This window comes from Corvus kubaryi, unplaced genomic scaffold, assembly GCF_017639235.1.
Source record: "Corvus kubaryi isolate FWS band 111438036 unplaced genomic scaffold, C.kubaryi_AGA036_p1.0 69, whole genome shotgun sequence".
In the NCBI taxonomy this organism is placed as follows: Eukaryota; Metazoa; Chordata; class Aves; order Passeriformes; family Corvidae; genus Corvus; species Corvus kubaryi.
In genome coordinates, this window is record NW_024582057.1 from 1373690 (window position 1) to 1386427 (window position 12738).

Consider the following 12738-nt stretch of genomic DNA (forward strand, 5'->3'; position numbering starts at 1 on the left):
GCATTTGCAGTAGTCAGACTGACAGAACAGATGTGCTAAAACCCCTTAAAAAAAAGCCCAAACCTGAAAGACTTGTCAAGGTTTGTTAGGGACACAATTTGCATGTCTGCAAAATGAGCTCAACAACATCTCTCTCTGAGAAACAAAAGTGCATTTTGAGAAAGAAAATGAAACGCATTCACATTGAAAAAAAGTGCAGGAGTTGATATAGTCTACTTCATAATTACCTGCATTTTGAAAGTGAGTAGAAAAAGGTATATAAAAATAGTAAAGGGTTATTTTAAAATCCTTCTTCTCATTGCCTTCCAGTTCTAGTTTCAGTAAGTGTCATGATAATGTGATGAAGACAATACTACTGCCACAAGGCTTGGGATAGCTTTAAAACTGCAGGTTGTCTGAAGCAGCTGCAAATTTGATGATGACTCATTTAGCTGTTTATCTTCCCATGTGAACTTAGCAATATTCAGGAGCTTACTATATGGACGTCTTTCACAACAAAATTATTTACAGTTACAAGTTTCTAGTGTTTGGAATTTCCTTGGTCATCCAAATAATAGTATTTGGGAACAAGCTTTTGGGAAGATGTTTGTTCCCTGTTCATTATTTCAGTCAAAACTGGCTACTATAAAATAGAGACAATTTTTAAGCCGAAGACTTCAGAATGGTAAGACACTCACACAACACATACAGAAGGAGACAGTGATAACCAGCTGATTGATCACATAAGCCTTCATGGTATGTGTTATGATGCCAAGAATAAAAAAAGTCACAACGGAAGACTGGAACCTGGGAAAAAAATTATAGCTTGCAAGATTGTTCAGAAAGGCAAGAGCAGCCATACTGAAATATACTGGACTAAACTGTATTGAGAAAGCGGACTGTGAAAAGTTCCATTCAGACACACAACTACTGCTGTAAAAACTACTGTGACTAGGAGGAGAAAGCACCAGGGTCCACTTTGCTCCTAACCATGCTATTCCACCCTGAAGCAGCCTAAGGCCCAAGCACGTGCAGCGTGGTTACCACTGCAACAAAAGAGACGAAGTAAGGGTAGATCAAAAGAAACACAACACAGTAACTGTTGAGCCTGCCCCAAACCCTTAAGAGTGGCCTAGGAAGCTGCTGAAGCTACCATTTGTTAGCTTAACTCCTGGTAAAGAAACAGGAAAGTAGGGAGCCTCCCTGAAGCCAGCTGTCCCAAAAGGACTCTATAACACCTCCTCTCAATTTGGACAGTATCTCTAGTTTCCTCAGACATCAGGCAGTTATCTGCAACAGCTGGGCAGTTAGGTCTTGACTTTGCACTTGAGTGATTAATCTCCTTCCAAGTTTGTGGTTTATTTTCCACTGCACACATTTACTAGTTTAGGTCCTTTACTGCCTTTTTCCAACTGCATGTAATTATGTATCTACATATGCTGAAAAAGCAAGGCTTGGTTACAACTTAAAGTAAGGGAGGCTTGGAGAGGCCTTCAAGTAGGTCTGATTTTAATGGAAAAGGGAGAACCAATAAAAAGAAACCCCAGAACTTTCTGCCTGACAGAGCTGTGGCTTCTCCTCTGGCAGCCCAAATTTGCCATCGTTCTGATGATATTGGAAAGCTCCGATGTTTCCTCTCTGAATTATGAGACAGTCTCAAATGAACAGCAGCAGCCACCTACAATTAATGTTATGCTTCTATCTCAGAACACAAACAAAAACTGGGAGGCAAACCCAGCTTTTCCTCAGCATTACACCGTTCTCCAAAACAGAAAGGTATAGTATTTCAGTCTAGCTCTAAATTTCCCTACTTTTTTATTTGTCTAGATTTTGGGTTTACCACTCTCTTATCAAGCAGCAGTAATAGGAAAGATGAATATTAACTTTGATGAACATCATAATCGTTTCACAAACCAAAAGGGTGAGAGAATATAGTCTGGGCAACAAAAGCAAGTGACATTTGGAAAACACATTACCAGTCTAAGGACTTTTTCATGGGTATATATTCATATTGCTGATTATTCAAGCAATTACAGAATATGACATTCAGATCTCAGGTTTCTTTAACTAAAATAAAAATTGTTTGCTTTTATCTTCAAAAGTAAATTTCAGGGGATTAAGTTTCAAAACTTCAAGATAATTAAAGCTGTCTTGCTCTTTTTGCAACTACAAACACCACCTTTCAGAAATATAATCTATGCTGAATCTTGAAAGTTGAGATCACGGAAAAACAACTCACATTTTGATATAATGACACCAAAATGAAGATTTTCTGATATAAGACTAAATTGGTCTCTGGATTAAATTTACTTAGCAGCAATTTCTAGAAGTCCTGTATTTAGTTGCAAACACATTGAAACTGATACCTCATGCAGGAATCCGTCTTGTGAATAGTGGCTGCAGACTACTGTATTGGTCCCTGGAGACCACAGACCAGGGCACTAGTCCTTAGTCCCTACAGACTGTGTACACCCCCTACATTAATCAATACATCCTCACTTTAGGCTGTTGCTCTCTAGAACAGCTTACAAATAAATTCTCAGTAAATATATCTATATCTCTCTATATATATATTTATACATATTCGATCTCCAGATATATGCAGACTGATGTAGCAACTGCTCAACAGTATTTTCCTAAATATTCGAATTTACTGAAATTTCTGTGCGAAGAAGTGCAAAATATGACAGAAGGAATTTCTGTAAAAAAGAATAAAACAAGCCTTCTGTACTTCAGTTTTTCACAGCCTAATGGATTTGCCGTTCTTGCTTTATATTCTATGCATTTTGCTACTGATCTTCATAATAAACCAAAAATGTTGTCACGTAGCTGGGGAGAGTGACTCTGAAATACAAGGAGTTGCATATCAAAAGCCAGCACTAGAATATCAATACTAATTTTTAAAGTTCATTTCTATTGCTCATGTCTGCAGAGAGTCCTCAAAAAGACGAAAAACGTGACATTTCTAACTTCACAGAGTGTCAAGAATGGTCCATTCTTTTTAAAAAGTGAGTTTCAATATAAAGAGTACTCTGGAGTACTCTTGTAGAAATCCAGCTTCTCTATAAGGTATTCTGTGCTCAGCAGGATATAAATAAATCCCCACTCTGAAGAAGATACCTCTGCAGTCACTCATGGCTCTCCAGAGAAAGGCAAAGCATTTTTTTTCTCCTTGGAGAAAAAAGCCCCAGAGTGTTTTGTTGACCTGATTGAGAAAAAGATTCAGAAATCACTTGGTATATCTTTGGGGCTCCAAAACAAAAATTATGACATGGCTGTTTCTTTTCCTTTTTCCTTTCATTTTTACTTGCTGTAGTTAATTTTTATGTGCTTAGATGTTTGAATACAAGTTATTAAACACTTCACTGAAAACCCTAACATTCCTTGATGTGTGGCTTTACTTCTTCAGCAGGTCAGCCTATATAATTACTGATTTACTAAAACTTTGGGTGAAGTTACTATCAGAGCAGATGTCACATTCTAGAGGCAAAGGTGACATTTGGAATCTACTGATAAGTCCTTGTACATTTTGTGTAGGAAGCTTCTAGATGACTTTATGGCCCCAGCAATAAAGGAGATATAGGGGGTTCTACTTTTGGTTTATTTTACCTTTTTGGTAAATGGGAGATAGAAATAATTCCTTTTGGCTATTAAAGTAGTTTAAACACATATTTAATTTTACCTATTCTGGCTCTAGGCTCTGGAGTTGTCTGCAGCCATGTTAAGTCCTGGCAAATTTTGTGCTGAGATCTTTATGGGAATATCTACATGGGAATGTAATAGCCAGCTGTTGTCACAAGAGTAAAGTCTACAAATGAAGACTCTATCCTCCTAAGTGCAAAGAAGAAAACCTTTCATTTTACAGATGAGCACATGTTCAAATATCCAAAACATTTTCTCTGCCTTGCATAGCTTCTTTATCCTGCTGCCATATGGTACAAAGAATTTTCCATCTTAATATCTGGAGACTATTTTCTAACAGGAACTACTAGATAATTTGGTAGTTTCTTAATAAGCAGGATAAATAAAGTTTATTATTCTTTAAAATCAGGACATCAAACCAGTTTTCTTCCTTGTTAAGTTCACTACAAAAAAGCCCTGGAAAAAGACGTATGACGTACATTCCTGTATGCTCAGTGACCAGCTGTTTTAAATTTGGGTATTAAGTAATTCACTCTTTTCTGTGTGCAAGAGCTGAATGATTTAATAAATCCCCATATGCCCCAACATGTGCCAGCTATACTAGGTTATCGAAAATCCAGCTGCTGTTATGATAATAGCTGCCAATGCTAAAACTACTGAAGAGAATAATGAATCAGCTTCAAGTCAACTAAGACATAAACTGACACAGTTCCACTTAAGATACGTGGCAATACAATACATCTGTTAATTAAAAACTAACACTGATCCACAGTCACACGAAATTTAGTGCCAAGAATTCATGGGCATTGTTTGTGGTGGAAAATTAATGCAAATCAACCTGTATGAAGACAAGCAGCTCCACTTCCATCAGTTGTCCTAGATGCATAGGAATGTCCTATAAATTACACATTCAGTTTGCAAAAGAGATTCTATTGTGTCACAGTTTGCTTTTCTTTCTTACATATTACATTTCCCATGCAGCTGTTAGATGACATGTTTTACATAGCTAGACTTCTGAATTTTTCAATTACTATAAAAAACTGATTATGAAAATGACTATGAAAATTTGTTTGATGTACCAGTATTTTAATGCAATCTAAGAGTACAATGCAATCTAAGGTACACTGCCACCACCCTTAAGTCATTGAACAAGCACACAAACAAAGGAAGCAGAAAGAGAGAAAGTAGCCAAACAAGGTGTCAGAAATGATTCTCCAGACACGTATTTTCTGGACAATTGGTGCAGAAATATCCATCAAAATATGTCACTATTAACTTTTTAAAAGCTAAGAAAATATACTTCTTTGGATATTAAATTATTACTTGTAATTACGAAAGATTTGCAGGTGGATGTAACTTCTATCTTGGTGTCAGCGTAAGTAAGTACATTAATGATACATTCTTTCATTTCTCACAATTAGCTTTGTTGTTAAGGGAAATAATTTTGAAATTAATCTAGAACTCATCAGTCCCATAAGCAAGATTAGAGTATTACTATATTGATGTAAATTTACATAAGATATAGGACATAAAGTAGTTATTAGAACAAACAAACAAACACAAAACCAACCCATTTACATTTGCTGGAGCTGGATCACTTCTAGTACACAAAGTGTGCATTGCTCAAAAGCCACATTAAAGACAACTTCAGTAACTCCAACTTCAAGCAATCTATATATAGTAATTTATGTAAAAAAAAAAATTCAAGAATGCATTATTTGAGAAAGATTAGGAATATATTGACAAATTAAAAGCATGTCATGCAGAGATTTAAGATGCTTATAAAAGCTCAAGCAAAGGGGCCAACCACATCAAGGGGCTTACAGAAAACTCAAAGACTTTGAAAGCTTAAAGAACCTCATTTTTTTTCATACCTTAATGATGAAGTTGCAAATAATTGTGTTTTCAGACACATGTTCTTGACATTGCAACAAACCCAATACCATCATTTTCTCAAATACTAGTAGACTTACTTTTCTTTAAGGAAATCCACTACTTGTTTGAAGTCTGCCACACAGTATTCTCTTTTCATATCCATGAGCACACTGTCAGAGGCTGACTGGACTGGTATGTGCAGAAAAGCATATACTCTTGGATGATTGAGAATCTTGGCCATTTCCTAAGAGTTATTAACAGAAAAAAAAAAGCAGCTTTAAAGCATTATGAAAATAATACAAAAAACTCATTTAAATTAATAGATGGGGTAAGTATCAGTAGCAATACTTCTAAAACCCGAACAATACTGAATTGCTGCAGCCCAGTTTGTAAGTGTAGGGACAGGCAAAAATATCTGAAAGCAATTTTGTTTTAAGAGAAACTAAGAAGAAAGAAATGAAATGGAATTTCTTCTGAGATAGGGAACACATTCCCTGTGTAGTATTGATTATGCACTTAAAAGAAAATTTTAAAGACAAAATATTGTGAAAATTGGTGAATTCAGACAGTGGCTGTTTTCAGAAGATGGCAAGGGTTAGTTGCTTTCTTGTCAGAGTGAAGTAACTTCTCAGATACCAATAAAAGAATGTCTATAATTGGAGCATCCCTAAAGTTGGCCAGCTGCTAATTAAGGTACACCTCATCATTTGCAAACCTGCACCAATACTGGTTTGAAATGTTACCTGTGTTACTTCAGAGAAGAGGACAGAAATTAAAAGTGCTTGGCTATAAAATGAATAGAATTAATCAGGGGGCAGCTTAAAAGTGGAGATAAAAACAGGATCTTATATATTTGATCAAATGCAAAAGGTCCGAAAGAAAAAAAAGTAAAGGTCATAGCAAAATGCAAAAACAAACCTCCTAATGAAAGACAAACCAAGCCCCCAGCTGAGGCTTGGCAAGGTGACAGAATGAATAGAATATGGTGGTCCCGTTTCTTTCATTTTTACTCTTTACACAATTAAGGACATACAGTCAACCAACAAAGTTCAAGTATTTTTAAAAGTTGAGACCAACCAGCGTCTAGACTGTGTGCAATATGGTACCATACTGCTTGCTAATCTTTGTCCTGCAACAAATAAGTGAACTTGGATAAGGAACCACATTCCATAAACAACCAGGTCTTCACATAAGGTCTTCCCTTTCTCCCTGTGCCATGGGCATACGGGAAACAGCCTGGGACTGAGCACTGCTCTTCTGCCAGAGCATTCTGCATGCTCCAGTCAGGCTCACTCAGGCCATTTCTCCTGTTTTCTCTGATGGCATAGATACTCTGCCTGACAACACATACTGCTGCCATATTTAGTTTTTAAGATGAAACTATTCACAAATTTTTTTCCAGATCATTAATCAGCAATATTAGTCACACATCTAGATTTTCTCTCTGTATTTCTACAAGGCTGGCCCAGATTGTTCAAAGAGAAGGCAGACCTCCTCATGCCTTTTCACTTGCAGGAACCCAGCTTTTAAAAGCACTGATTTTTAGAACAAGAAAAAAAAAATGCTCTCTCGATACTCACTTTTCATCTGACAAACATATGTGTACAAAACCCAAACTCTATCAAATCACTTCTGGAAGCAGTTTTGAAAGTTTCTGTCTAAGATCCCATTACATAAATGTCTAAGAGAAGTCTTACATTATTCAAGGCAACAGCTAGTCTATCTCAGGTATGTAAACTCAACATTACAGTAATGGCCATACTGATAATGGATGGCACTCAATTTGAAACACAGAAAGGCTGTGAGTGGAAGCTGGAGGTAGCTGGTTTCATGAAAAAAGAGTGAAGAAAAGGCTACCACACATCCACATAAATTTTGTGTCCAATTCAAATGGAACTGTACTTACCTATGCCATTAATAATTGTAGATGTTCAGCTAGAATATATGATCAAAATTGAAATTGTACAGAACAAGTACATAAAATTGGGAAACCTTCCTTTTTTATTTTTAAGCCTTAGAAAATCTTGTAAAGGTAGTTTATATGAAGCATCTTCGTAGTCATCTGTGATTTTTCTGCTTATCAGTAACCAAATAGGCTTCTAAAATATGGGAAATACGAGCTGAAACTTAAGCTATGGACCAAAAGCCTATTATTCTACTTATCTCTTGGTTCCAAGTACTTCAATCTTCAAAAACAGATTTATGATTTAAGAGCCAATGAAAGTCATGTTTCATACCGTGTTTCTGAATCTGCCAAGTTTTTAAAAATAACTCGCCCTAAAACATAGAAAAAAAAATTCTTTGCCACTTCTCTCAAGTTTTGCATCTTCTGAGTAACAGATTCTTCAATATGAGATCACTTTGTGAATTCTTTTTGAAAGTAATAAATCATTTACTAGAATTTCTAGATATGAAAGTGTTCTTTTATTCCAGCTTTTATAAGGCTGGGAATCATCTGACAGAACAAAAAAACAAACAGATTCACTGTGTTTGTTTGTTTGAGGTAGAAATATTACATTTAAAAAAACCCTGCCTTGTTTTACCACAAAGTTTTGATTTTTGAAGTCACAAATGTAGAAATTCTCTAGTTATATGAAAATGTTGGTTTTATTTCTCATATTCACCTTAAAAAATGAAAAATTTGCTGTGAAGTATGAAGAGTGAAAACCAAATTCTAAAAATCTCAAAAGTGTTTTCCTACCCAGAGGATTCAAAAAAACCAAACCACCCAACCCCAAAGCCACTAGCTGCTGATCTGACGGTAACATGCAGACTCCTGCTGGTCTCACAGTTGATCTCTTTCAGGGGGATGTGCCCAAGAGGGAGCTGTTGACTGCACCTCCTGTAAGAGGAACTAAACCAATGGTGTCCAACAGCCAGTGTTAAACAAGAATAATCAGAACTGCTTCTTCCAGTTATCCCCCATGTGAAAGAAAGAAAACATATGTTTTCTGCAATCACTGTTGTTGATAATTTTCAAGATCAGAAACACAACTGCTGCCATTTAAAGTAATTACCCTTGGTTCTGTACTAATGGGACACAGAATGCCTGGCATTCATTAACTGAACTTTTCAACTATCCCTACAGGTCCCCGCATACAGTAAAAGCTACAACTGTAAGCTCAAAAACATTATTGCCTATTGCACTGCATCATTTTGGTTCAGAAAGAGACTCCATATCAAAAGAATTGGCATTCTTTAGAAAGTAAATCGCTTCTCCTGTGTATCAGAAATTCACATACAACACACACACAACCCATCTGGGAACACTAACACAGCCTAGCTGCTGTGGTCACAGGTTTCAGGGATGTTCTGGACAGTCAAAGCTCCTCCTAGAGCTGAGGAGCTTGCAAATAGCTCTTTATACTGTGAACTCCTTTCCTGCTTGCTTTCTAGATCTAAAGCTACACAAAATGCGCTGCATGTGCTTTGAATCAAAGGTCCTACTGATAAACTGATTTCCCAGCAGGTACTTGAGGATTGTAACAATTAACTTTGTGAATTTAGCAGAACACAAATTATTAACATAAACCAAACACAAGACAGAAATACCTGATAACCCACTGTTTCATTGGCATTCACTTTTAAGTACTGCTGGTGGTCTTCAATTTACCTTTTATAAACAAAAACTCTGAGTGAGCCACTCAGAAGGAAACACAATAATGAATTAAACAAAAGCTTTGCACAATTGCATCGGAAATCTGGATAAATCAATCTTCCAGACTTTGCACTGTTCAGATAGAAATAGCACATTCTAACCTGTAGCTTTAAGGCAAGATTGCTCCAGTCTTACCTTTTATCCTCCCTACCCCTAAAATAACACTGAAGTTCTTTACTGCATAGATTTGACTAAATTACAGCTACTCTGCACTGAACAGTCACACTCAGTCAATGTTGACAGATTTGCCCATACCACAGATTGCACATAGAATACCAGATTTCATCACTTAATAAAACTATTAGTTAATATCCCAAAGAGTATTTGAAGTACATCATGGGCTAATGCTTATTTGCACTTCACAGTCTCAACATTCTTCATGTCTCAACATTCTAAGCTTAACATCTGCTTCCTGTTGGTTTATGTTTTTTTTCTAAAGTCCTTTGAATTACTAGTTATAGTTACATATTTCAGTTAGAAGAAAAAACAATATAGAATTTTATTTCCATTTGGAAACAATAAATGAACAATATTTTGAAATTATATCACTGTGAAAGAAACTTTCTGTCTTTCATCACAACTGAAACAGCTGATTGCCTTTTCTCACTATTCCCTGGAATCTGATCATGTGTCTATGAATGAAGGGATGCACTACACAAAAAATGAAATTTCATGTAGGAACTAAAAGATCAAAGAGCAGCACAATTTGCTTTAACCTGACTCTACAAAAATAGGTGTCATCTACATATGGAAAATAACAATGTATGTGAGACATCCTTTAGGATACTGATCACAGGAAATATTTTTTCCTAGTTCTTAGCAGCTGGAGTACATTAGAGCACAAGGCACATTACCAGAAAGATTTCTATCTAGTCAGTGTATTTTATCCTAGCAATTACAATACACAAATTTAACCACCTAACCAGAAAATCACACCTCCTGTTAGCAATGACACCATGTGCAACCATGGAAAATTGCAGAGACAATAAACATCAATATCTGTGCATCTTTATGTCAGTACCAGCAAGCTGTTCGGACAGCGATTCTTTCCCCTTACCAAAAGCAGGCAAAATCCAAGTATTTGAATTCTGTCTCGTGTTTGAGTCACGATAATGTGAATAGCTTGCTTCCTAGCAGAAGAATTTTGTCCTCTGCCAGCAGTGACGCCCAGAGAAACCCTCGTTTTTCCATATGGAAACATGACAAAATGGCACTCCCTCAAAACTTCATCCCTTTGTGGCAGATGTTAGTTTGGGATATGTTACGAGGGGTCTCTGCTGACTGTTGTCTTTCAGAAGCCGAGTGGTGCCACCACCAGCACGGTCTGGATGAAAATCAAGCGGCTGTGGCCCATTTTATAAATTCCTCTGTGCAGCTCAGGAACAGATGTGATCTTGTGATGCAGGCACAGGAATGATGACACGGTTATGATCCAGTCTGAAAAGCCCGTAGCAGTTTTGTTAAAACTAATGAACAGGGAACTCTCCCCCCTCTTCCCACCCCCTGTGAGTAATGGGACTGTAAAACCCTCAGAACGTGTGGGATGTCCCTGAGGACACTGGTTGGAAGGCAATACCTTTCCCTCATCTGTGTATTAATTGGGGGAGATGTACTGAAGCCACATGATGGGCAAGCTTAGTGGCAACCCCTACCCCACGTAACATGACGTGACACGCTCAGGTCTTTATCCTGTCATTAGGATAAAGGCGGGTCACACTGGAGCTGATAGAAGCCCATGCAATTCTAGCCAATGTAATTTGAACCTTAAAATCAAATCTTTGGGTTGCCAGATGGAGGGCAAAAATCTGTTTTGTCATATGGGAAAAATGCCTTCTACATTACCAAACCTGGTATTAGCTCAGGCCACCCTTCGAAGTGGATATAAACCAGACTGCAAGCTGTGATCTGCTGATAGGAAAACTAGCCATGAGAGCCATATGCTCAGCCCTAGCTGTTCCCAGCTGTTCTCCTAGGTGTGGGATCTCACTACTGCTTCCAGCCTCAGAAAACAGACAAGCCGCAGCTAGCTAAGCAACTTTTTCTTGCTCACAGCTATGTATTAAGCCTAATCTCTTAAAAAACCAAACCATGCCATAGCAAAAACACCTAACATGCCTTCAAAAGCTTGCCACATTTCTTTTATTAAACATGAGGACAAGCTAACTCAAGTTCCTGTACAAGAAGTGATATTCAGATAGTATCACAATACAATAACTGTATTTCACAGCCCAAAGCTTCAGCTGAGGTTGAGGTTTGTCACATCTCTTCCCATGAGTCAGTGCACAAAGAAAACACGCAGCACCAAATACACTAAGTACCTGATTTGTAAACACAAAAATATCAAGAATTCTCTTACTCTGTTAGCAGGTGTGTATGTTTCTTTCCAAGATTATACATGGTATACCCAAGAATAAAAAGAAACTTCTTGCACAGTACCACTTACTCACACTTTCTGACAAAACAACTCCTAGTACAGATATCTTAAACCTTGGTTCCTGAAATTCTTCACAATAAGCGAGCTGGCATCCCTATCACAATCTGCTTCCAATACTAAAGCAGGACTGACTTTACACTGGGTAAAAGGTTAAGCATCAGCATCTACATTGAATAGATTGCTTATTACTCAGCCTGTAGTGAGCCATGAGCCCAAGCACGACTGAGCCCTGTGTCACCGAAACACAGCTGTTTCAGTGACACCTTCAGCATTAATACCACACTAATTTCTGTGCACCAAGCAGTAAAATGGTTCAGTGCTTTCAAAGATGAGAACTGTTATTGTTGCTGCTGTAGCCATCATTACAATCCTAAAGAGACTTTGTGGAGCTTCAGGGCAATGTTTGTCCAGTTCCAAAAACTGACTCATTTTAAGGTAAAATGTACATTTCATTAACGGCTAGAGCGATGGTTTAATGACTTAAAACCAGCCAACCAAAAAGCCAATACTAATTCCTTGTGAAATTATGAATTCTGATGCAAGAAAATATGTATTTTTTCATTTTCTCTATGGTCCTCTCTAATTTCTCATCATTAAGCACTCCTCAAATGAAATTTTTTTTCCAGAAGTAAATTAATACTCCTTTTTGCAGTATGTATTAGAAACACATATTGGGAAGGTCCCTAAAAAGGTGATTTATTGTAACAGCACACTGCCACTTTAAATAACTCTCCGTCTCAATCATACTTTATGCTAATAAAACCTTGAAATTAATTAAAGCATAGAGAGGCACACACAATAGGCAAGTAGGATTGTCACACTACCTTTTTCATTTTCAGAAGACTGAATGAGTGAAATGGGTTGCTAGTTTCATCCATACTATGAATTTGTTCTCCAGCTCAAAAATGAGAATCCCATAGAACAGAAAAGAATTGATGGTTTCTGCTCAGAAGGAAGTCATAGAATGAATTGCACACCCCTCCAGAGTTCATCTGTACTGAGACAGTGCAATGCCAGGAAGCCTCTCTATTGTTTCCCTTCGTTTCAAACAAGCAAGTACGACATCTAAAATAGCAACTGCTTTAGCAGGTTCCAGTGGAAGGAAAATAGTGGAAGGTTTAATCAAAACTTAAACCTTTAGGCAAATACT

The 12738-nt window shown here is 37.1% G+C and overlaps 1 protein-coding gene across 5 annotated transcripts in view; it reads right to left on the reverse strand.

Annotated features, from left to right (window-relative positions):
* CDKAL1 (CDK5 regulatory subunit associated protein 1 like 1) overlaps positions 1 to 12738 on the reverse strand; it is a 383214-nt gene that overhangs the window by 126626 nt on the left and 243850 nt on the right. For all 5 annotated transcript variants that reach the window (XM_042048977.1, XM_042048978.1, XM_042048980.1 and 2 more), the window contains one exon: positions 5595 to 5740. In XM_042048977.1, the coding sequence (XP_041904911.1) occupies positions 5595 to 5740 (146 nt within the window). The remainder of the gene's footprint in view (positions 1 to 5594; positions 5741 to 12738) is intronic.